At 40.8% G+C, this 24,077-nt stretch overlaps 1 protein-coding gene across 1 annotated transcript in view; it reads right to left on the bottom strand.

Moving 5' to 3' along the window:
• fer1l4 (fer-1 like family member 4) overlaps nucleotides 1-24,077 on the bottom strand; it is a 39,488-nt gene that overhangs the window by 10,708 nt on the left and 4,703 nt on the right. Inside the window, exons 3-35 of the mRNA XM_038696134.1 lie at nucleotides 23,351-23,439; nucleotides 23,124-23,223; nucleotides 22,697-22,791; nucleotides 17,775-17,819; nucleotides 17,165-17,326; nucleotides 16,982-17,042; nucleotides 16,521-16,652; nucleotides 15,849-15,911; nucleotides 15,653-15,737; nucleotides 15,411-15,579; nucleotides 15,131-15,311; nucleotides 13,008-13,194; nucleotides 12,417-12,496; nucleotides 11,586-11,711; nucleotides 11,257-11,323; nucleotides 10,625-10,728; nucleotides 10,009-10,117; nucleotides 7,528-7,735; nucleotides 7,121-7,253; nucleotides 6,894-6,994; nucleotides 6,645-6,732; nucleotides 6,417-6,533; nucleotides 6,150-6,302; nucleotides 5,769-5,964; nucleotides 5,491-5,615; nucleotides 4,990-5,124; nucleotides 4,711-4,884; nucleotides 3,759-3,869; nucleotides 3,455-3,616; nucleotides 3,126-3,303; nucleotides 2,130-2,242; nucleotides 1,908-2,024; nucleotides 672-711 (exon numbers count right to left, since the gene is read on the bottom strand). Of these exons, the coding sequence (XP_038552062.1) occupies nucleotides 672-711; nucleotides 1,908-2,024; nucleotides 2,130-2,242; nucleotides 3,126-3,303; nucleotides 3,455-3,616; nucleotides 3,759-3,869; nucleotides 4,711-4,884; nucleotides 4,990-5,124; nucleotides 5,491-5,615; nucleotides 5,769-5,964; nucleotides 6,150-6,302; nucleotides 6,417-6,533; nucleotides 6,645-6,732; nucleotides 6,894-6,994; nucleotides 7,121-7,253; nucleotides 7,528-7,735; nucleotides 10,009-10,117; nucleotides 10,625-10,728; nucleotides 11,257-11,323; nucleotides 11,586-11,711; nucleotides 12,417-12,496; nucleotides 13,008-13,194; nucleotides 15,131-15,311; nucleotides 15,411-15,579; nucleotides 15,653-15,737; nucleotides 15,849-15,911; nucleotides 16,521-16,652; nucleotides 16,982-17,042; nucleotides 17,165-17,326; nucleotides 17,775-17,819; nucleotides 22,697-22,791; nucleotides 23,124-23,223; nucleotides 23,351-23,439 (4,006 nt within the window). The remainder of the gene's footprint in view (nucleotides 1-671; nucleotides 712-1,907; nucleotides 2,025-2,129; nucleotides 2,243-3,125; nucleotides 3,304-3,454; nucleotides 3,617-3,758; nucleotides 3,870-4,710; nucleotides 4,885-4,989; nucleotides 5,125-5,490; nucleotides 5,616-5,768; nucleotides 5,965-6,149; nucleotides 6,303-6,416; nucleotides 6,534-6,644; nucleotides 6,733-6,893; nucleotides 6,995-7,120; nucleotides 7,254-7,527; nucleotides 7,736-10,008; nucleotides 10,118-10,624; nucleotides 10,729-11,256; nucleotides 11,324-11,585; nucleotides 11,712-12,416; nucleotides 12,497-13,007; nucleotides 13,195-15,130; nucleotides 15,312-15,410; nucleotides 15,580-15,652; nucleotides 15,738-15,848; nucleotides 15,912-16,520; nucleotides 16,653-16,981; nucleotides 17,043-17,164; nucleotides 17,327-17,774; nucleotides 17,820-22,696; nucleotides 22,792-23,123; nucleotides 23,224-23,350; nucleotides 23,440-24,077) is intronic.

The raw sequence follows: 24,077 nt of genomic DNA, 5'->3' as shown, positions 1-24,077 counted from the left end.
CCAACTCTGTTTTAACAACTTGGGGAAGGTCCTTTCCTGTTTCAACATGACAACACCCCCGTGCACAAAGCCACAAATCCATAAAGAAAGGCCTGCACAGAACCCAGACCTCAACCCCATCAAACACCTTTGGGATGAACTGGAATGCCAACTGTGAGCCAGATCTTATCACCAACATCAGTGCCATCAGCAAATCCCTGTAGCCATATTCCAAAATCCAGTAGAAATTCTTGTTGATTGTTGATTTTAGTTTTGACACAACTGGCTGCACGCATACTTGGACACATTACATTTCCATGTAGTGTACATATTTATTGGAATACTGATCAAACTGAGATGAGAAAAAGGTAAATATCTCGTTATTAGTAGAGAGAAGTTGGTGTGTTTGCCATTCACTTCAGTAAAGTTTATCAGACAAAAAGTGACAAATTATTTGACACACCGGGTGCGTCTGTATGAGACGCTTTGTACAGCCAGTAAGTGCCAGCTAGCTACATTTGTGTTAAAGGTGTTGACAGCCCCGAATGCGTGTGGACATGAAAGGAACTGCAGCTGATTACACTAGACCGCAGATTGGAAATATCGCCTTTTGTAACTCATAACTATAATTATTTTTTGTATTAAACAGACAAATGTGGCATAACAATATGAAGTAGGATTCCAAACTCTACCTGTCTCTGCTTGTTCCTCCATCTCCTCCTCCTCAGCAGCCTGCAGACAGTCAACACATGGTTAGTAAAGAAGTGATGTATTAATTACTGTAGTTGTATATTTTTATTTTGAATCCTCGAGTTTGGCATTTTGGCCGTCGCCATCTTGTTAGGAACTAGACAAGAGGGTGGAGCTAACCAGCTTTGTTAGTATAGTTCATCCATAATTCACATTAACTGTGCTAGTAATTGGGATGCTAATTTTGCCTAGCGAAAAGGCTTAAAACAAAATGTACTTACTGGGAAAAAATTAACAACCGAGTGTCTTTTAGTACAACTGATTGTACTGATTCTTACTGCTGAATCATTAATAGCTGCAAGCATGTAGGCATATAGGCTGTATCAGGAATGTTTGTCTTATTATTATAATAAGAAAATATATTATTAATATTATTATCATATGTAGCCATTTTGCTACAATTACGCTTCACACAACAGCTGTTTGCGATCTGTCCTTTCTTTTCTCCGTGGGAGGGAAGAATTTTGAAAAGTTGCGTGGCGCTGCGGGGAGCCCCCAGCTGCAGTACTGCATGAATCATGCGTAATATCCAGTCAGACAGAACGATCACGAACCGTTTACAGAGCGTCGGCCGTACAAGTGACACAACCCGTACCGGAGAGGGAGTGGGGCAGACTAGGGACAGGAGACCCACTGCAGACAGTCGGTGATCGTTCCCTCCGTCTGGATGAAGTCTGACGCTCCTGAATTTACGCATGGATCCATGATGATAGAGAAATATAGAAATTAATGCCAATAAAGCATGTTGTCAATATTTTTAAATATCACAAATCATGCTTTTAGGGGAGCTGATGTCTTCTTTAGGGGAGCTAAAGAAAGTAGCCCCCTGGCTACCCCGTAGTTCGCACTCTGTATGTTCACATTTAGCTGTGTAGCAACTTATCAGACACAAGTCACTCATGTCCTAAAGCCTACCCTGCTTTATGGTATATTATTTGGAACATAATGTACTAAATTAACATCATGCTGTATTGAGGAAGACTTGAAATTAGCATTTTAGACCATAAAATCATTGTGAAAATATTTATATAGATAATATATCAAGTTAGAAGTAGGGTCCTTTCCTAATCTGATTTATTTGTGAGTCACCCCCTGATGGCCATTAGAAAGAATGCAGGTTTAAGGCACTTCCACATTGGCTTCACTTTTCAGACCCAGAGGTTCCACATCAGTCTCACCTTATTCTCCAACTCTTTCATTGAAGCGTAGTATTTGGACCACCAATCCAACTCCTCCTGTTCAGGCACCTCTTCCTCTAGATCCTCACCCCTCTTCATGAGCTTCTTCATAGGAGCCTGAAGGGGCAGGAAATAGAAGTGTAAACATCAACTCAAGGACAGTTTTTTGGTTTTATGTTTTTAACATAGAGAGGAGAAAGAGCAGGAGACTGATATACGTACATTAACTAGCTTTATGGGGTTGATGGGAATCTTTGAAAGCTTAATTGGCAAGTTGCTGAGTCCGATATTTTTCACTGACGTCAGAGGGTTGACTGGCATCATATTCTGCTTCACTGGAGGGATATAAAGAGAAACACAATAAAGCACAGCAGGTCTGTCGAAGTTAGGATTTTTCCACCAACACAAGTCGCTAATGCTAGCAGGAATAGCTAACTAGCACACTAGCTCAGATACAGCAGTGACATCTGGTCCTGGGAGATCTCTATCAGTTCGGCTAACTTTAGCAGCTTTGTCCTGCCTGTCTCTTTATTGGATTTGAGGATGTTTAGCCTACCTGCAGTTCATTTGTCAACTGAACAAACTTAGTCCTCATCCTTAAAGACTTGTAAAACATAATATTTGAAATTATAAAAATCTAAGAATATATACTAAAATATTAGGGCTAATTAGCTAAACTAAATCACAAGAACAACGGAATCAAATGTTCTGGAAACGTATCTATAGTATATGTCTGAATGTAATATGTATATGAAAGTACACTAAAATTAATTCAGAACAAATATCTCCAAATACCTTGAGGTGACTATATTTTCAAACTCCCAAACCAGGACTATTAAAGCTGAGCAATAGACCGCTAGATTTTAAAGTATCCAAAGGTGGATCCCCCAAAACACATATTCATATGCATTGAGTGCCTGGGCAGAGTACACACAGGTAGGCAGGAGGGCCTCAGATGGGTCTGATTGTTCACTTAAAAGAGCAGGTTCATAGAGCGGTGTTTATGTTTTTATATTAGGTTAGGGAATAATGAGTGGGACAGAGCATGATAAACTCTATGTGCACAAAACAAGTTAAAATATTATAAATGTGGGGAAACCAGGACAATTTGGTAGTGGGAACCGGGAAAATCCAGACAAACCAGGACGCTCACTATAAACTATCTATCTACATTACTATTGTGAATACTACTTCCATTACTTCCTTCATAGCTCTTACCCTTTGGTTTGGGTGGTGGTTCTTCCTCCTCGTCTGGCTCCCCCCCGACCTCACGTGGGGCATAGTGCATGAGGCTCTGAACCACGTGGGTTCCGACCAGAGCGAGCCGACCAAATGCCCGATGCTCCACCACAAACAACATTAAAGGCGGGTGGAAGTAGGCCTGCTCCGGCAGCTCCTGATTGGACCAAACACAGGAATAGTTAGCCGTGTCTCTACTCCTTATGAATGCAATGGATACACAAAGTGTTTCCTCCAACTTCAGTATAGTTGCATTTCTTTAAACCAGATATGTGGACTTATAGCCAGAACTAATTACAGAAACTGACCACGTCGATACAGCGGACCAGCTCTTTGAAGTTGGGGTGAGTTTTGTAGCTCTCAATCTCTTCAGACTCCAATTGTCGCCCTGCACACTCCATCCTCACGAAGGGTCGCGTCACCTCAAACAGCTCCACCCGCTTCAGTTCTCGCAGACCCCAGAACAGCACCTGAACACACAGACGCAAATGTGCACAGATAAGACTCAGTTACATCACCGATCTAACAACCTTGATGTTCCCAGAACACATCTGCAAAATGTCAACAGACATTGTGTGTGTGTGTGTGTGTGTGTGTGTGTGTGTGTAAGACCTCGATCCTGAAGGTCTTCAGAACAGGTCGAACCCCTTCTGGGATGATGTAACATCTCTGTTCTTCCTCGTAGGTCAGCTCTTGAGGATCCACACTGCTGGGGAGACAGGGCTGCCGGGGGGGGAAATTTTTCTAGTTAACTATCTAGAATTAATTCATGCATACTTGTTTTTGTTAATAAAAGATACTTTTGGTTGATTTCTTTTGGTAGTTTTGTTAATCATTTCTATCAGCAATACTAATGTACTCACCAAGCTAATAGCTAATAATCACAAAAAAAGTCTGACTAGTCGGGAAACACGAGCAAGTCAGACAAGTTGTGCAACCTGTGCAACCTTTTTCTGACTAAATAACTAAAATTAATCAAAACCAAATTGGTCATGTTGAGGTCAAAGCTACCCCTCCCCAAACCAGCATCTTACTCTGTTTTAGTGTAGCTAATACTGTTTAGCTTAACATAGTAGTCTCGTCTCGTCTACTACTTGTGCCCTTGACCCCATGCCAAGCAGGTTTCTTAAGAACTACTGGACATTATCAACCTCTCCAGCTGTTTTCTAATGGCCTGCTCTGTATTTGAATAGCTGTATGTCATCAGCATAGAGTAGAAGAAGCTATGTGAGTTTATGACCGCACCAAGAATCCCTGTGTAGAGGGAGAAAAGGGCACAGGACTGAACTTTTACCACGGTCAATCCTTTCCACGTCATTTAGTAGGAGCAAGCCTTCAGGTAGGATCCGGTCAAACTCCCTTTTAGTTATCTTAGTGATCGCAGAATTCAGCTACAAACAATGTTATTATTACTGATAGAAATTTCAGACAAAACTACTAAAATAAGGCACAAGTTGTAATAAATCAGACTTCATTTAGTTCTGAAATTATTTATAGTCTTTCCAGTAAAGAGCTGCAAACAGAGAGACACAGTGGTATCTAGAGACACTGAATGATTTGTCACCTCTCCAAACCCAGAGTAGTCCAGCTCGATGAGCTCGAAGGCAGCCAACAGCTCACCAGCGGAGGCCTTTCCCATAATGATGTCATAGAAACGGAGGCAGGGCTTCTGATAGAACTGCTCCACAGGTTTAAACTCCGGCTCGGCATACACTCGACCCAGAGCCTTTGGACTACCCTGCACACACACACACAGAAACACCAGGCTGTTATGACATAACTTCTTGAATCTGAAGAGACAGCAGCAGAATATAGAGAAGAAGAAGAAGAACATTAGCGTTACCATTGTATTGTAGTCGTAGATGTTGATGATGATGAGGGGTGGATCTTGTTGGAGCTGCTCTCTCGTTCCCTCCAGCAGAACTCTGTCAAACAACAAACACTCACACCAGGCTGGAGAGAGCGTCTCAGACATCACCTGAACACACACAAATACACATACAAACAGAATATTTATAAAAGTGTGTGTGTTAAAGGGGAACTCTGCCAATTTTATACATAAAGTTCAGCTCACTGGTCATGGTTAGTACTACTCAGCATGTGAAAACAGTTGTATAATATCTCATGTGGGCTTGGATACTAAAAAACAGAAAGCCTGCATTCAAAGTAGAGGTGTGGAATTTGAAAACATGGGTATTTACCAGGCAGGTAGGGTCTAAAGAAAGATGCTGCTATCCCATTTAAATAGGGATGTTGTGAAATGATACTGAACACTGAAGACGTCAGACTTCACAGTTGTCTTATTTTGAAAGAGTGATTTCTTGAGTGGGACAGTTGTACCTACCTTGGTGACCTGGCAATGTGTAGAGAATAGGACCTTGGCAAAAGGATCTGATAAGCCGTTATCGTCAGCAGCCCTCAGGCCACGCCCCTGGTACAAGTGACATCGTAGCTGAAAGTACCTGCTGTCTGCAAAAAGAGAGAGAATATGAGGCCAGGTAAGGCTTCATGGTTGCCAAAACAAAGACAAACATCCATTCAATCTAACAACAGACAAGAACCACTGAGCAGTTCTCCTGTGCAGAAGTCACGCCCCCTGCTGGACAAGTTCAGCTGACTCACCCTGGCAGGACAGACTCACAGGAAGCGTCATCCTCCCCATAGTCACCAGCCTCCTCTGCTCCTCCTGTTCCTCTTCAAACACTGGCAAAAACTCCTCCGGCAAAGAGGTGGTAGCCTCTTTACTGTACTTGGCCAGACCAAGCCACAGGTAGACCTCCAGCTTCGCAAAGATCTCACTTGCTGAACCTCCTGGAGACTGGAAGGACATACATTGAATCAGACAGCCAGAAAGATGGAACGGAATGACGGAACAGCGAGAATCATCAATAATTTAAGAGTTTACAGTGACTGTCGTCTATGATTTTAAAGACAGAACAGCGTTCAGCAATGTCGAGTGTCATCTGGGATTTTAGAGACTGCCATCAGTATTAGAACAGTTACCTTCATGTAGAGAGTGGTGACTCTGCCACAGTCACGCCCCTTCTGCTCCTCTACCAATGAGAAGAGGATAGAATAGGCGGGGATCCTGACGTAAGCTAATCGCTTGCTTCCGCTCAGTAACCATAGAAACGCATCCGGTATGGTAGTCTGGGGCTGGAGAGAGGATGATGGAGGGGGAAGGGGGTGTCAGACTTCAGTCATACTGAACATAGTGCAACTTTTTACGTTTTTGTGGTAACCTATGGTGACCACCCTATGACCTCTGACCTCTTTAGCCAGTAGGCGGAGTTTCTTCAGGATTTTCCTGCCAGCCATCAAACGCTGTTTGGTTGTCCGCCTGGTGATCCTCCGCCTAGCCCTCAATGCCTGTCTCGCCAACAAGACCTGGAGACAGACATTAAGTCAGACCGACAGGCAGGAAGACAGAGAGGCAGATATTAGATAGACAGGTAGATGGTGACAGGCAGACAAGCGAACAAGTAAGAACAAGCTCACCAAATTCTTCTTGATAAACTCCTTCCTGCATCTGTCCAGGTTGTTGGGACGAGACTGAGACCTCCTACCTGAGAAAACACTAAACTCTCTGTAAACAGACGGAGGACACAAAGGAAAACAGTCAGAGACAGTCAGGAAACCAGAAAAAGAAACAGACAGGGGGAAAGACAGAGAGACAGGCATGGGGACAAATCAAATTGAATCAAACTAAATCTCTTCTAATGAAATTTTCAGAAGGAGGAGACTGACTTGCAACCGGCCACAAGCTCCAGCAGCACCTCCACAAGACGCTCTTTTGCGTTACTCCTCGGCCTCCTCAAGAGACGTTCCACCTCGTCAAGTCCAATCTCCTAAAACAGGAGTGGGTAGCAGAGGAGAGGAAATGCAACCACAGATTGTAGGCATTGCGGGATACACATCATATCATTCTCCTCTATGTGTTAATGAACAGAAAGTAAAGATCACTTGACACTCACCAGCCTGTCGGCCAGCTTGCTGAGCCAGTTAGCCTGATTGAGACGAAAGCTGTGATCTTCAAACTGACTCCACACGAACAGACAAGGCTTCTGTCTCACAAAGGGGGGTTGGAGAGGAAGACACTGGAAAGACCTGAGAGACCGACAGACAGATAGAGAGGCTCAGTGGGCTGTAGTTTCTGTAAGTGCAGTAGTTACTCCTACAAGAATTTCTACCAGATCATAGTAAATGGGCTGCATTTATATAGTGCTTTTATTCAATGTGCTTTATAATTTTTCTTCTTACAGACACTCACACTGATAGCGGTGAGTTACTATGCAAGGCACTGGCCTAACTATCACAACTGGGGTTCAGAAGGGGTTGGATTGTGTTAGTAGTTATCTGTGTAAGTGATGCGATTATTTACCTGTCATACTCAGTGGGCTGGGGTCTCATGGCAGCAGACACAGATCTGTTCTCAGATTCGGGACTCAGCAGCTCCCCCCTGTTAAGCTCCTCCTCTGACTCCAGCAGACTCTGCACCTCCTCATTTAGATCCTCCCTGCTCCTCCTGAGCTCCTCCCTGCTCTGGCTCTTCTTGGATCTCCCAGCTTCCACTGCCTTCCCATAATTCCCTGCCAGAGACAGAACCAAGGGGGTAAGCCAGAGATCGAACAGTGAAGCCGACCAAAGCCTGCATGGAGGGTTCCATGTAGGCCCAAAAATGACTTCCCATTGAACATGAGAGATGTAACCATATTGCTTAGATTATAAACACTCTGTGAATCCAAGGGCGTCACTTTGTGAAAAAGTGGTGGGGACATAAGGGCTCAGAGTAGGGGCAAGATTATACATTCGGATCACGAGACATGACAATGCACGAGAACGAATTGGAGCATTAAACACTTAATTTCCTGCATTCTTGAGACATTTTCTGCTCCAATTTATGGTGGAAATGTCTTTTATGTAAAGGGAAACAAAAAATTCAGCTTGGAGGTGACAATTCATAAATATAAGAATATAACAGAATTTAATGCAGTAATCAGCAGCTTGTTTATTTTAGCTGGTTACTTTTTTGGACAGTGCACATTTGTTTCTTCTATATTTGAACTGCATTGCAAGTTTTCTTATGAGCATGTAAACCTTTCAAAGCATTTTCATTTGTTAGTTAATTTGGTTTTAACTAAGTTTTCGTGGTGCAAGCTATTTTTCAGGACATTTTAACAAATGCTTTCAAAAAGTAATGGGGACTAAATCAATCATTTCAAAATGTGGTGGGGACATGTCCCCAGCATCCCCACTGTAAATGACACTTATGTTTGAATCTAAAAAACTGTTCAGCCATCAGTGACGCTGCGTTGGTGTTTGGCAGATGAGCCTCATAGGTGGGTGGATTGAACAGTGACGATCCGAGTCAGACAAACACACTGTGCCAAGAAACTTTTTGTTGGCGCAGCAATGCAGCTACCAGAATTACGGTGTTTCTGCCATCACTCTACATCATTTAACCACGGTTATGTGGTTAAATGACGTAGTAGACGCTGGTGCCAACAGGAAGTAGCCCTGTAGCTATATTTTATTGGTCCAAAACTGGCTTCACTGCTCTCCATTCAAATCTGCAGTGTGGCTTCGTCCAGTAAGCTCAGTGGTTTGATGTTGGAAGTAAATTTCCACATCAAAACCCCAGGTAGCCAAAATAGTCTGGCTCAACAGTGGCTTAAAATCCTTCATCAAGTGCTAACTCATAGTTGGCCCACTTTTTAATCAAAATTAGCTCTAGTCGCTAAATCAAACCTGGCAGCTATATTTGGGCTAGAGCCAGCTCTTATTTGGTTCTCCAGTGCCGGACAAATTGTCACCCATTCTTCAGTTTCAGCTTCTGGTTTTCTGCTTTCCTTTGTCTAATGTAATAGTGAATTGAATATCTTTTGCTCTTTTGGTCAGTCATTTGAAAATAACTTTTGGCTCTGGGAAGCTGTGATGGATCATTATTTTCTGACTTGATTAAATGAGAATGGAATATGCAGGTTAATCAGTGATGAAAATAATTGGTAGTTGCAACCCTAGTACAGGCCATTGATTCATATCTTTATTTTACTACTTTTTCCTGTGATAACGGGATACTTATCTCGTGATCTCGAGATAACGACCGTTGTTTTCCCATGATAACGGGATAATTTTCTCGTGATCTCGAGATAAGAAACAGTAGTTTCAGTGGGTAAGGCACAAGACTCATAGTCTTAAGATAGTGAATTTGATCCTCATGGAAGAATAATAAAAAAAAAAAAATCTTTTTCATATTCCTCTTCAACAAAGTTGTTATGAAGATGACTGATTCACATGCTCACAATTAAGCACGTGCTGGAGTGTGCGCATCCCGCGATTGGTCCACATTCATCAACCTATGGACTTTTCATTTCCCCATCATTCCCAGGCAGAGGAAATTCATCCGCTTCTCATTCAGGGGAATCCATTTAACTACACATTTCCTAATCTTCCTATTTCAGAACCTTTGAAATAGCCATCAGGAAATGTGTGATTAGATTCCGCTGAATCTCTTCATAACAACTTTGTTGAAGAGAATGATTAAAAAATACACAAAAGAAGAATAAAAAACTTTGCAGAGAGTGGGTCAAACCTGCAAACCTTGGGATGCGAGTCCTGCGCTCAACCAACTGAGTTAACTACTGACTCAGTGAATTGCCAAAAAAATATCCTGAAGAAACTCTCCTGCTGTCCCCTGTATTCAGCTATGGTTCATTATCTCGAGACCATGAGAAAATTATCCCGTTATCACAGGAAAACAGAGTAAAAAAAATATTTGAATTGATGGCCGCTTAGGGCTTCCGTCCAGATGTGTCTGTAGGCCAACAACTGTCATATCCAGCATGTAAAATGCACTGCTTACCTATGGAGAGTTCAAAGGACAGCGGTCTGGTTCCCACAGACGGGTCCATCATAGTGACTTCAAACAGAGATGCGAACAGCAGAAAATCCTCCCTCTCTCCCAGGAAACCCTGTGGACAAAACAACAAGATGAAAAATTGGAGAACTGCAGGAAGTCACTCTCTGTTTTCTACCTGGAACACTTCCTTATCTGCATCTCTGTATTGTATATCTTTGGGAAGATAATGAGTTTTAAAAGGTATTTCTTTATGCTTCTATGTAGATGATATTCAATTATATGTTTTGTTTAAGCCTCAAAATTATGTCTAATCTTTTGACATCAATTCTTGAGAGAAAAAAAGGAGGAAGACATTAAGACAGAAAGGAAGAGAGGAAGACATTGAGAAAAATGTGTAAAGTGAACAAATAAGCTAAAAGAATTAATAAAGGCAGGAAAATCACATTGACATAGAAACAGAAAGACTGGATGAACCCCAAACAACATACTATCTCATTTCAAATATCAAATTAAAGTAAAAATGAAATGTTTTTTATTCTGAAATATTAGATCACAGACACAACCATGACACAGTTTTTCTGTTGTTTTAAAATGGCTCAATAATGATGATGATAATGACCTCAGGGAGTGGGTGGGTCTCCTCGACCTCCACGGTAACAACTTCTGGTACCTCAACTCCCGCCTCTCCTGACTCGTCAAGCAATCCGCTGGCAGCTGTAGATGCTAAAGCAACAACAGGATAACAAACTGATGTAGAGACTATAAATATGCATGGAGTTCAACGAGTCCCAAAAAAGCCTGGGATCATTTCATAATTTCAATGTCCAAAGTTTAGCTGCGAGACAAATAACTTAAACAACTGTAAAACCTCTTCAGACAGTTGGCATAAAACTCAACATTGAGAAATCCGCCTTTTTTCTTATCTGTTGTTAGAAGGTGGATTTTTTCTCTTTTGATGGAGCAAGGTTTCCAGTTTTCCCCTACTTCCTTTCTGTGTGCTAAGCTAAACAAGTCCTGGACCTGTCTCTGTCCAGATGAAACTGATTTCCATGTTTTCATTTCTGGAGAAGATTTACTATTTGATGAAGTGGGCTATCTGTTTGTCTCATGTTTGGGAGAATTTGCTTCCTCAGATATCTTTGAACTTCTCTTTGTTGTTTCAGCTAAAGTCTAAATGAAGATATGAACTACACCCTTTGCTTGAAAGTTTAGTTTCTCATTTCTCCTCTTTCTTCTCCTCAGTAGACTGACCTTCCTTCTTCTCTTTCTTGCTGCTCCTCTTCTTCCCCAGTCTCATCTTCCCCAGTGCTCCTTTCACCTACAAGGACACACAAATAGGATTCACATAGGACTTCATTTGAGATTCCACGAGGTGATGTGAGAGTTGCTGAGATCAGTATCATTATGGTCACATAAGATTTTATTAGAAATTGTGGTTGATCTGATGAAACATGCAACAGGAAATAGCTGCTAATAAACTGATATATTGTCAAGGGCTAAAACACTGTTGTAATACATACTTTGATGTTTTGATTGTTCATAGAGCTCAACTTGGATGAAAAACAAGAAGTAGGAGATACCTTTCCCATGGCGGCGGAGCCTGTTTCCGTGATGACGGCAGAGGGAGAGGAGTAAACCTCCACGCAGAGAGCAAGGAGGATGCGACCGCGGTAGAAGATTCCTTCACCCAGACCCTGGTTCAAGGCCTGGAGAAGTGAAGAGGGTTAGCACAGTTCAGTTTGGATCAGTTTTGGTGAGTTTGTTCTAATCCTGCAGACATTTTTAACATAGGAAGTGGATTCAAAAGGGGACTACAGGATAGGGTTACAACCGGTGGAGCCTGCCAAAGCGAAAACTTGAGATTTGACATGTGGCTCAGCCCATTACTACTGAGGGTTAAATGAGAACATTGCCACTCTGTATGGTAAATATATGGCTACATCCAGCAGCCAGTTAGCTTAGCTTAGCATAAAGACTGGAAACAGGGTAAACAGCTAGCCTGGCTCTGTTCAAAGGTAAAAAGCATGCCTACTAGCACCTCTAAAGCGAAATTATTAACCCATTATATCTTGTTTGTTTTATACATAAAAAAAAGTATTATGTTGTGATTTTAAGGGGGGTTTGTGCTGGACTATTTCTTGGCTGGATGCAGTGAATTCCTGTGGTCTCAATTAGTTGCCTGACAACTGTAATGTCAAGACTTAATTAGTGAGCTTTAGAAGTGCTGCTAAACAGATTTTGTTGAACTTTGGACAGAGTCAGGCTAGCATTTTCCCCATTCCCAGTCTTTATGCTAAGCTACGTTACCATACAGACATAAAAGTGATAACTCTCAGAAAGAAAGCAGAGTAGTGTATTTCTCAAATTTCAAATTATTGCTTTAAGGTTTGATTCGGTTGTGTCTGGTTTACCTGGTGGACGTCACCGAGAGTGGAGTTCTGAGGAGAACCGTACAGGTTAACCCAACATGGCCCGAAGGTGGGATTAAATCCTGCAGGCAGACAGACAGATATTTTCCTCTTACTGTAAATTCTCAAATAATAGCCGGTATTCAAATAATGTCTGACACAAACAAGTAAAAGCTAGTCTCTATTAAAGGCTCAAAAAGTAAATTCAGCATAACGTAGACAATGTACACACATCCCTTTAACAGCACCGACTTCATCAGTACAACAGTCATGTTATACAATTCCATTAAAAACATTTTCTATTTTGAACATTAACTCACTGATTCCACCACTTTTGGTCTCTGTTAAGCTACTGTCAGTTAAACTCTAACACATTAAAAGCCTACCAGGAAAGGGAGGAATATCTCAGTATTTTCATACTGAAATGGGAATAAAAATAAAAACATATTTATACAATAAATTAAATATATAAATAAAGGCCTGTGTCCGATAAAGACCTTTCTCTGCAGGTGATGTTCAGTAGAGTACCATTGAAGTTAAAAAAACAAAAAACTACTGTGAATAGCATCACTGAGCATGTAAACAGGGTTGTACCGTTCCTGGTGGGGTCAGAAATCTGCTGCAGGTCCAGGAAGTGCGTTGCCAGGGCGATGTCTCCCATCTTGGCATCATCAAGGATCTGGACTCTGATTCGTTGAGCCAGAGGAGGAAACTGCTCAATGAAGGAGATCTCCTCGTTCCAAACTGGACAGCTGGTGGCGCTGGCGACCGACGTCTCCCCCTGCATATGCACACACATAAAAAAACAGTCTTGTAGGGTGGTTTGTGTGTCTATTATTAGATGAGTGCATGTTGTTAGTCTTGTGAGTAATATATGTTTTACCTATAAAGTTTTTTTAAGTCACTTCACATAGCTGTAATTTATTTTACCGCTTGCTACCTGAGTTCAAGTTAATTCCCTCTTAAAGCTTATTTGTTCGTTATCTCTTGACTGATCAAGAAAAGCAGCTTCTTGATGTGTTATGTTTACTCTGAAATGATGTCACCAAACAGATTAGTTAATGCGGTACTATATTTCCCCAAAACTGAGCTAAACTTTAACTACATATTATGGTGGAGTTCTTTAAGCTGTTTCCCTACATGTTTTACCACAGTATGATAAGAACATTTCAGATAGTTGCAGTATCAAAAGACAATAAGCATTTTTTTTACCAGAAAGTTCCAAGAACTATGAAACTAAACTAGTAATAAAAAGTCCCCTTTGCGTATTCCTGTTTGTGTATCCACCTCATCTGAAGAACCATGAAGATTAGACAATTTCAAATCAGCAAATAAAGTTCTATTTCTCTTTATCACTTCATTGTCATCAGCACTCCCTCGCTTTTATTCACTCACTAGCTGTTTTCTCACCATGAAGACCCACCGAGTGGTGCGCAGTAGTTGTAGACATAGTTTGTTCCAATACATCAAGTACATTTACTCTAATATTTAACTTAAGTACAATTTTGAGGTGCTTGTACTTTACTTTAATATTTCTATTTTCTGCTACTTTATACTTCTACTTTACTACATTTATTTGACAACTTTACCTTGCAGATTTAGATTAACATTAACATATATATTTTACAAATAAACAATAATTAAATATTACAGAATAAGATAAAACTCCAGTACTTAAACATAGCTGTACCTTTACCAGCTGCAACATTAAAGTTATGTACACATAATTATTAGAATCCACTTTACTTTTACTTATGGTACTTTATGTATTTTGATGATGATACTTTTGTACTTAAGTAAGATTTGGAATGCATGTTTTTACTTACTAACAGTGTATTTCTACTCTGTGGTATTAATACTTTTACTTTTAAGTAAAAGGTCTGAGTACTTCTTCAACCACTGCGATTCATTTTCTATGGGACTTTGAAACGTAGAACTGACCAGAGAAGAGAAAAAAGTTAAGGGTCAAAAGTTGATATGTTGTTTATTTATGCAGATGAGGCAAACTTTCCCAGATGACGGTCATTTACCAGAATCCTGACAACGAGGAAGTGAAGCACTGGTGGGTCAGAACGTTTAGTCTTTACCAGCTGTGCAGAAGATTATTGTTATTATAGTTTCTGGGACCCTCTTTTTATGTCCTTTGCCTCCAAGATTACAGGTACAAAGCCACATAAATTGTTAAAAATTGAATTGAAAGTTGAAAATTATTTATTAGATGTTTGCTAATGAACTAGCTTGCCAGTATTGACACGCCCGCAGCATTGAGTCTGAAGTGAGAGAGGTGACGTGCGATTTGTTTGCTTCCAGTAGGTCTTCACCGTCATTCACTCTCTATCTCTCCTGACAGTAGCTCTCCCTCTCTCTCTTTGTCTCAAAACACACAAACAGAAAAGCTTTACTTTGTCTTTGATGTTAATAAACCTCCAGAAATAGTTCACCCCTCATCTTTATATTTATATTAGAGTCACCCAGTAAGCTAAAGCACCAGCTCAGTCTGTATTTTGATCAATCAGCAACATCCAGACCTGCAAGCTCCACCTGGAAAGATCCTGAACTATTAGACAATCTGAACTGGCTTTGCATCTATCACACAGGATTTAAATTTAGTCCCTGGTTCCAGCTATTGAAAGTTTCTGAGTTCCTCAAAAGGTTCTTCATGTGGGCTGCTGGAGGAGAATATCTGTTACAAAACTTGTATACACATGTCTGAGTACCTGTTGTCCAGCGAAGGTCACCTTTACGTAGGGATCAATGAAGACCGTCCGGTCAGTGACCTTTGACATCTTGGCCATTAGCCCCGCCTCCATGGTGGGCAGACCTTCTGCCTTGTAGATCTGGACACGGAAACGAGCCCACGGACGCTCAGAAGCCATACCACGAGGAAGCAGCAGGTTCCTGCAAGAAAAACAGAGCGTCCGAACACGGTTCTTGTTTAATTTATATGATTATAGTGATGATTCATATGACAATGCATTACAATGGGTTGTTACTGACTTTTCTATGTCCTCACTGGCTCCAGTCGAGGAGGATGGTGGCAGACTGAGCATGCTCAGAGCCTCTCCCTTCACCAGCACACTGAGGCTGGCCTTGACGTAACCCTTGATCCCTGACCTAGTGTCTGCCGGGTCGGTGAGAGGAGCCCACTTCTGGTAGAAGCGGTGGTCTGGAGGTGCAGAGAGGTCAGTGAGTACTGCAGTATTTTGATCAGAGAGCTGCAGTGTGAGCGGTAATGGTACCTGGCTGGTTGTACACGGTGGCAATGTCAATCTTAAAGCTTCCAATGTGGGTCATCAGGAAGGCCAGAGTTCGCCTGTGGAACACCTGAGAAGAGGCAACATTACAGGTGATCACTTTGGCCACGCCCAGGACTCTCACCATGGCAACGGAAGTAGAAACAGAAGTGAAGAAAAACAATTAAATAGTGGAACTGACCTTTATCTCTATGACTTTATCGAAGAGGATTTGTGGGGCCTCCTCAAACTCAAACTGGAAGTTCTGAAAGAGGAAAGGACATAAACAGCTGTGTTTGACTTTACTGTAGTATACTGTAATGTATTCTACTGTACTGTACTGGATTCTACTGTACTGTACTCTAGTGTAATGTATTCTACTATAGTATACTCTAATGTATTCTACCAAGTTGTAATGTATTCAACCGTCCTGTACTGTATTCTACTGCACTGTATTCTAAGGTATTATACTCTACCGTACTGTATTCTGCTGTACTGTAGGCCTACTCTACTGTAAAGTATTCTACGATACTGTACTGTATTCTAATGTAGTTCACTGTACAGTAGTGTATTCTGCTGTACTGTGTTCTAATGTAGTCTACTGTACAGTACTATATTGCAAATGATTCTACTGTATTGTATTGTTGTCTATTGTATTGTATTCTACTGTACTTTAATGTACTGCACTGTATTCTAGCGTATTCCACTGTACTTTATTCTACTGTACCGCATTCCAATATATTGGACTTTACAGTACTGTTTTCCAAATCATTGTATTCTAATGAATTCTGCTGGACTGCACTGTATTCTAATGTAGTACTGTGCTGTGTTCTGAATTATTCTACTGTATTGTTCTGTATTATCTCTGCTGTACCTCGTTGTAGAAGGGGCAGTTGGTTGATTTCTGTGTCACTGTGTGTTTTTTCTGATTTCCCATTCTGATGAAAACTGCAGGGTTGATGTTCACTCCAACCAGTTTCTGAGCCTCCAGGATGTTTACATTCACCTGAATGAACACACACACACACACACACACACACACACACTTCAGTGATGTAAAACTTCTTCATGGTTTCTTCTGAATGACTGGCAGGTCTGCCTTCATCTCCCCTTTAGGATCATCAGAAAAGTTGTTGTGCTCCAAGTATTGGTCAGGCTGCTGGAAATGAGACTCCCAAATGCTTCACTACGATCATCAATTAAACTCTAACTTGTGAGTTTTTGTTGTTATAATGTTCCGTAAAGCTGACGGGAGCTTGCTGAAGAAAAGGATGTCTGGAAACTGAAACATGAACCTGGAGGAGCGGTCAAAAATGGATGAATGAATGAACTCACCTGGAAGCTCTGGACTCTGGGGGTCCCCGCAGCAACACTTTTGGTCAGCGGCCTGCAACGACTACACACACACACACACACACACAAAAACACGCACACACATTGTTGACAGCTGCTCCATTGTAGATGACTTGACATAATCCAGGTAAATAAACAGACAGACAGACAATAAGGTAACCAGACCTTGGCAGAGGAGTGAAGATGATGTTGGAAGCATCCATGTCCAACAGGTCATCATCATAATCATCGTCATCGTCGTCATCTTCATCCCCAGTCTGGACCAAGCTCCGCCCCAAACGCCGAGCCTCTCTGTCCAGCTGACCTGGGCGAACGACAGTCTGCTGACTGACAGGGGGGAGAGAGAGAGAGAGAGAGAGAGAGAGAGAGAGAGAGAGAGAGAGAGAGTAATGAATGGTAACCCCAAATACTCTGTGTGCTCACTCTGGAGCCACAAAAGGCTTTATAAATTTTTGTTGTAGTTGTTGGTTATTGTTGTTGAAAAATGAAAAAAAAAAATTCATCACCTCCACTAAGAGATCTTTTCATAAAGAAGAGTGACAAACCTCTAAGTGGAAGAATTTTATCAAAATCTCAGACTGTAACTTGAATGTACATCAAAGTCAGATGATTCCTATAGACTATTGGTTACAGCCAATGAGAATCGTGTTCAGACTGATACTTGGGCATGTCCAGTATTTTGGTTGGTGATATTAAGTTTTCATAGATTCATCTGTATCAGTGCCAGTATAGCTCCAACAGAGAGGATTAATATGTGAGTCATGTAAATTCTCACCTTTCAGGGTCATCAAATGCCTCATTCCTGATGACCAGAGCTGATCTGAGGATGAATGAAGGAAGAGAAACAAAATGAAATGAATGAATCATTTGTTCAGTCTGGCCAGAGCTAGAGGTCTAACACACTAAATGCCGAAACCCTCATATTTATATTAATATTAACTATAAATTCTGAGTAAATTACAACTTATTTCAAATTAAAAAACATGGCTGACAAAGCAACTGCATCAAACCGCATAGCTCTCTTCACTTTCCCAACCTTCGGGAGGAATTCAGTTACGAGCGATGTCCTCAATGCTGTATATTTCCAAGAGGTTACTGTGGTCTCTAAAATCCCTTTTCTTTCTTATTGCTCACTCCACAATATTGTTAAGTAAATCACAAATTATGAGAGATGTCAAGTGAGGCAGATACTGCTGAGGCACTTGAGGTACTTTAAAGAGGTGGTATAATGCTAATTTTCAGGTTCAAAATCCTATTTAGGGATTTAGGGACATAAAGAACAGTTTACAACATATAAAAGACATCAAGTACACATACATACAGTATAAGACAAGCCCCTGTCTTGAATAAGGCAGAATACAACTTTATAAACAGCAACACTGACCAATGTTCACCTGCTCCATATCCTTCAGAGTTGAAACAAAATTTCTATAAGGAATAAAGGCAGTCAATTTCAATAAGTTCTGAAGAAGGTTCCAAGCAGAAGTTACAGCAAACATGAAGGCTTTTTTACCTAATTCTGTTCGGACACGGGGGACCACCAAGTGTAGGACGTCCTTTGAATGTAATCCATAATGGCCATGAGTACTTGTTAAAAAGATACTCAAATTGGTAGGAGCTAGTCCAAGAAGTGCCTTATAGATGAAACACAGCCAATGAGTGTAACTTAAGAGAGAGGGCCATTTAGCTTTATAGTAAAGGGTACAATCATGTGTCCTATAATTACAGCCAGTGAAAAAAAACGCAATGCACAATGATACACAACATCCAATTTCTGTAGGCATTGGGCAGAAGCATTCATATATATCAGATCACCATAATCTAATATCGGAAGAAAAGTGGCCGTCACCAGGTATTTTCCAGTACGAATGGATAAGCATGATTTTGATCTGTAGAGAAAGCCAAGCTTTATCTTGAGCTTCGAGAACAGGTTGCTAATATGAGTTCTGAAACACAGTTTACCATCAATGATTATACCTAAATATTTATAACTGTTAACTAACTCAATTTCATTTCCTTCAAAAGTTGAGATGCTTGAAGTAGTAACTGGAAGTTGTCTTGAGTTTGTGAATACCATTACTTTGGACTTTTCTGCATTTAAGACCAACTTAAGCTGTTTCAAACAGCTCTGAACAATATTGAAAGCAGACTGCAAAAGATCAAGGGCTTGTGCAGTAGATGATGCAGTACAGTAAAAACAGTGTCATCAGCAAAAAATGATACATAGCATTCGATAGATTATAACAAAGATTGTTTATATAAATTGAAAACAATATGGGCCCAAGTACTGAGCCTTGAGGAACCCCCTTGGAAATGGGCAAAAAGGAAGAGAAAGAGCCAGCCATCTGAACACTTTGGGTTCTCCCTGACAGATAATTTGCAAACCAATCTATTAAATGCTTAGACAGGCCAATGCTCAGTAGTCTATTTACCAGAATGCAGTGATCAACTGTATCAAAAGCTTTTGAATGATATATGAAGTGCAGCGCACATTTTCTTGTAATCCAGTGCCCCAACAATATCATTTATCATTTTCAATGCTGCAGATATGGTGCTGTGTTGTTTCCTAAAAACAGATTGAAAGGGGGATAAGACATCATTTGAATTTAAGAATTCCTTTAGCTGCTCACCAACCAAGCGTTCAAGGAGCTTGGCTAAAACACACAGCTTGAAAATAGGCCTATAGTTGTTTAAATAGAGGGATCACCCCCTTTTAGTAGGGGTGTAACATGGGCTGACTTCCATACTTTCCATACTGTCATTTTCAATAAATGTTAAATTAAAGATATCAGATAGAGGCTCTGCAATGAAGTCAGCTGCTACATTTAGAAAGAAGGGATCAAGTTTATCAGGACCAGCAGACTTTGTTGTGTCTAAGAACTCTATGAACTTTAGAAACTGATAGAGGAGAAATATAAAATAGTTTGTCAGGAGGTAAGCATGGGTCAGAGGGGTGCTCCTGCGCACTGGGGCCAGAAGAAGGAAGGCATGAGGATTCAAATAAGGATCCTGAAGAAATAAAGTGCTCATTAAAGCAAGCTAACATTGTTGGTTTATCAGTCACCTTGCTGGAATCAATCATAACATGAGGGGCTATTTCACTACAACTAATGATTCCAAAGGAGGCTTTAATGATTTCCTGAACTTGCTTGGATTTTTTAGATTTTTTGTAGTTTTACTAAGGAAATACTCTGATTTTGACTTTTTAATGAGAGATGTAAGCCTATTTCTCAGTTGCCGAAAGTAGACCCAATCAGCATCAGTCTTTGATTTCCTGGCCCTTGACCAGGCAGCATCCCTATCCTTGAGAAGGTAGGAAATCTCAGGCGAAAACCAGGGATTGTTTCGGCCTTTAACTCTAAATTTGCGTAGAGGGGCATGTTTATCTATGATCCTAAGAAAACCATCATAAAAGTAGTTCCAGGACAATTCTACTTCATCTATAAGAAAGATTCTGTTCCAGTCAAAATGAAAAAGGTCATGTGAAAAGGCTTGTTCACAGAAATGCTTCATATTCCTTTTGAAAATAATCCGAGGCCTCTGTTTTGGGATTTTAGCATTCCTAACTGCTGTAATTGTACAATGATCACTCAGGTCATTTGCAAACACACCTATATCTGAGAATTTGTGTGGAGCATTAGTTAAAAACAGTTCAGTGCTCGATAGATGATGATTTGAAGAGCAAAGAGCCTCAGTACTTGCTGAGGGTGGTCTATAGCAACCTACGACCGTCATTGTTTGCCCCAATGCAAACTCCAGCTTCAAGGCTAAAAGCTCTAGCTGCTTGCTAATGGATACCGAATACACAATGTTACAAGGAAAACGATTTTTTATAGTCCATATTTCCAGTCGGCAAACTCTGGCGCAAGAGTTTCAGAGTGGTGAGTTATTAACCTAACAAAAGTACTTTTCATCCATAAAGTTTTAACTGAGCTCTGTCTCTGCATCACAGTAACAACTTTATGTCCATTGACTGACTGGAGGGTAGCTAGTGTTTGGAGGGGAGAGGTGTGCTGCAGCTCAGTGTTGGACTAGTATGGAGGACTGATCCTGACAAATTCAGAAATAAATACATAAATAAATAAATGCTCAATAAATAAATAAGCATCCAATTAAATGCACAAAATTTAAAGTAGATAAATAAATGTAGGTAGTAATTAAATTATACAAGTAGACAGGGCTGGACTGGGACAAAAAATCGGGGTCTGGGGGTCCTCCTCCAGAAGATTTTAAGCATTAAACACTTAATTGCATTCTGGAGACATTTTCTGCACCAATTTATGGAGGAAAAGTCTTTATTTTTTATAAAGGGAAGCACAAAATTCAGGTGGCAAGTGACAATTCACAATATAAAAATATAATAAAATATAATGCAGTAATCAGTAGCTTATTATTATTTTATGCTTAAGTTACTTTTTTGAACTACGCAGAGGTTTCTTCTATATTTCCATTGCATTGCAGGTTTTATTATTGTGCAAATAAACCTTTCTCATAGCTTTTTTATTGTTAATTAACAATTAACACTTCTATCACTCGGCCCTATCACTTTGTCCCTCTGTTTTGCTAACACATGCCCCCTCCTCTGTATGGAGGTCTGCAAGCCCGTCGGGTCCCGATATAGACTGTGGGTCCCGACGTGGCCCAACATGCTGGGTCGATTCGGGCTGGGTTCGGGTCAATTTCTTTTTGGATAGATTGGGCTCAGGCGGGCTCGGGCTCATTTAACTTCTCTCCTTTCAATGTGCCCTTATATGCGCAGAGCAAATATAGGCTTCTGTGCAAAATATTGTTCTTGAGTGCCACTCCAGCACCTCTAAAGTGCGCTCCATCACAGCGCCCTTACACAACATTAGGGTAAGTCTAATGGATGGAAATTTACTATTAGATTTGGTAGCTAATAATGGTTTCTGATCACCTATTAAAACAATGTGCAGGTACGCCATGCGTTTAAATAGGCCTAAGTAATTATTTGATCGTAAATTATTAATTAGGCCTAATTATTTTCTGAGGATGGCACATTTCAGGCGCTCCGGCAACTAATAATTTACAAATTAGCTTAAGCACTGGTTGTATTGATTATATTCTAAATAGCCTAAGCAATAGGAACATAGGCTACTTGTGCATTACTATACACGCGACAGTTGATAATGCAGAGCAGTGAGAAGTTGGAGTGTGTGTGTATGTGTGCGTACATCCAAAAGAGCGCACGCCAGAAGTGCAATTTATACTTCTGCGTCAAATTGACGGCATAGGCTACGGGGCTACGCAGAGGCTACGCAGAGACTACGCCGTCACCTGACGTGCACCTCCTCAAAAATGCCGACCAAATCATGGTTTGATTGGTCGGCTGGGTAGCCTCGCAATGCCTCCGAGCCGACCGGAAGTATCCCGCACTTTGAAGTAACATTTACTGTCTAACTTGCATTAGACAAATTTAGGAGCAACATTAGGAGCAACATTAGGATTGGCCTAACACTAACTGGTGGTTGCATCTCTGTGCTGGACACAGAGATCTTCTCATATGACTCTGGACAAAACAGGAAACAAGAAGATTTAAATAAAGGCTGAGAGTGCTCATTTAATGTGCTACTGGAAGCTGTAATGTTCTGTTTTCTTCATCTAGACTACAACCAGATACTGATGTTTTTACGGGTTAATGGAAAAGATGTTTCCGGTACAGTGTGGACAGGATCTTACTCATCGCTGTCTTCGTCTTTCAGGAAGTCGTGTCCCTGCCAGCTTCCTGCTGTTCCCTCAACGGGATGATACCGAATATCCAACTCTATATAGATCTGTAGAGAGAGAGAGGAGCACAAAGTCAGTAATCTCTTATACAATGGTGGAAGAAGTGTTAAGATCCTTTACTTCAGTCAAAGTAGCAAAATTACATTGTGCTCAACTTCATTCAAACCCTTACATAAGTAAAATAAAAAAGTATTATAAGCAAGTTGTACTTAAAATATCAAAAGTAAATGAGCTCAATTTGCAGAAAAATGGTCCATGTACTGTTATACAGTATAATGTTTATGTTAGTAGTTAAATACTTCCAAAAACAACACATAACACTACAATCTACAGCAATGCATTCAATTCTATGTGTGTGGTTGAGTGCGTGTGCCCTTACATCCGTCAGGCTGTAGTTCGCATCTATTAGTGGTTCCCGTAGTAACAGCCTCCCCGTGGTAACAACATGCTGGAGACTGACAACCAGCTTACCAAGCAGTCTACACACACACACACACACACACACACACACAAACGCAAACAAACACACATATGCACACATTTAGTATAAGCAATAAAAAAACAATTTGTTGTGTGTGCGCGTATGTGTGTATGTGCGTGTTTTACCTGTTGGAGAAAACTTTACTGCAGTTGTAAACACTGATGGACAAAACTTCATCGCTGATCACTTTACCATAGTGAGGCCACTGGAAATGCTGCACACACACACACACACACACACACACACACACAAACACACACACATTGCTTTATTTATTAATTTATGCTCTAAAATGACCTAAAAAGGTAAAACAAGTAAAAACTGAAACAACAGAAAAAAGTTTTGATCATGAAAGTTATTCTTAACCTTTGGGACACGAATACATTTCACAAAACATCTTTTTCTCAGCTTCAGCAAAGTGTCATTACATTGCTTTAGTACAGAACATCAGTCACGACATGATAACATATCATCATACATGAGGGGAGATGGTATCTGTTCAGACATGGTCAGGTCAGGTCAACTTCTATTTACAACACCGAAAAACTCAAACTACTGGAAGGAAGAGCCTGCTTATGTCTTGAAGCTAGACATTTTCCACCACAACCATTAATCACCATGTGCAAGGTTTATGCACACACACACACACACACACACACACACGCACACCTGGTCACACCTGAAGAACAAACACCAGCCTGACTCAGTAGCTGCACTGAGAAATATAACTCAGATACTCAATACAGTGTTCACGTCACACAGAGGTTACTGTAACATTATCTGACGTGTCTACAGTGTTTATGTCAACAAACAGGTGGTGATGTAGTGAAGCGGGTGGCGGCTGCGGTTCAA

Source organism: Micropterus salmoides, unplaced genomic scaffold (genome assembly GCF_014851395.1).
Source record: "Micropterus salmoides isolate LMB-PRFRI ecotype aquatic unplaced genomic scaffold, ASM1485139v1 Ms_hic_scaffold_4, whole genome shotgun sequence".
Classification (NCBI taxonomy): domain Eukaryota; kingdom Metazoa; phylum Chordata; class Actinopteri; order Centrarchiformes; family Centrarchidae; genus Micropterus; species Micropterus salmoides.
Note: the sequence above shows the minus strand (reverse complement) of the source record. Positions and strands in the feature narration are given on the sequence as shown.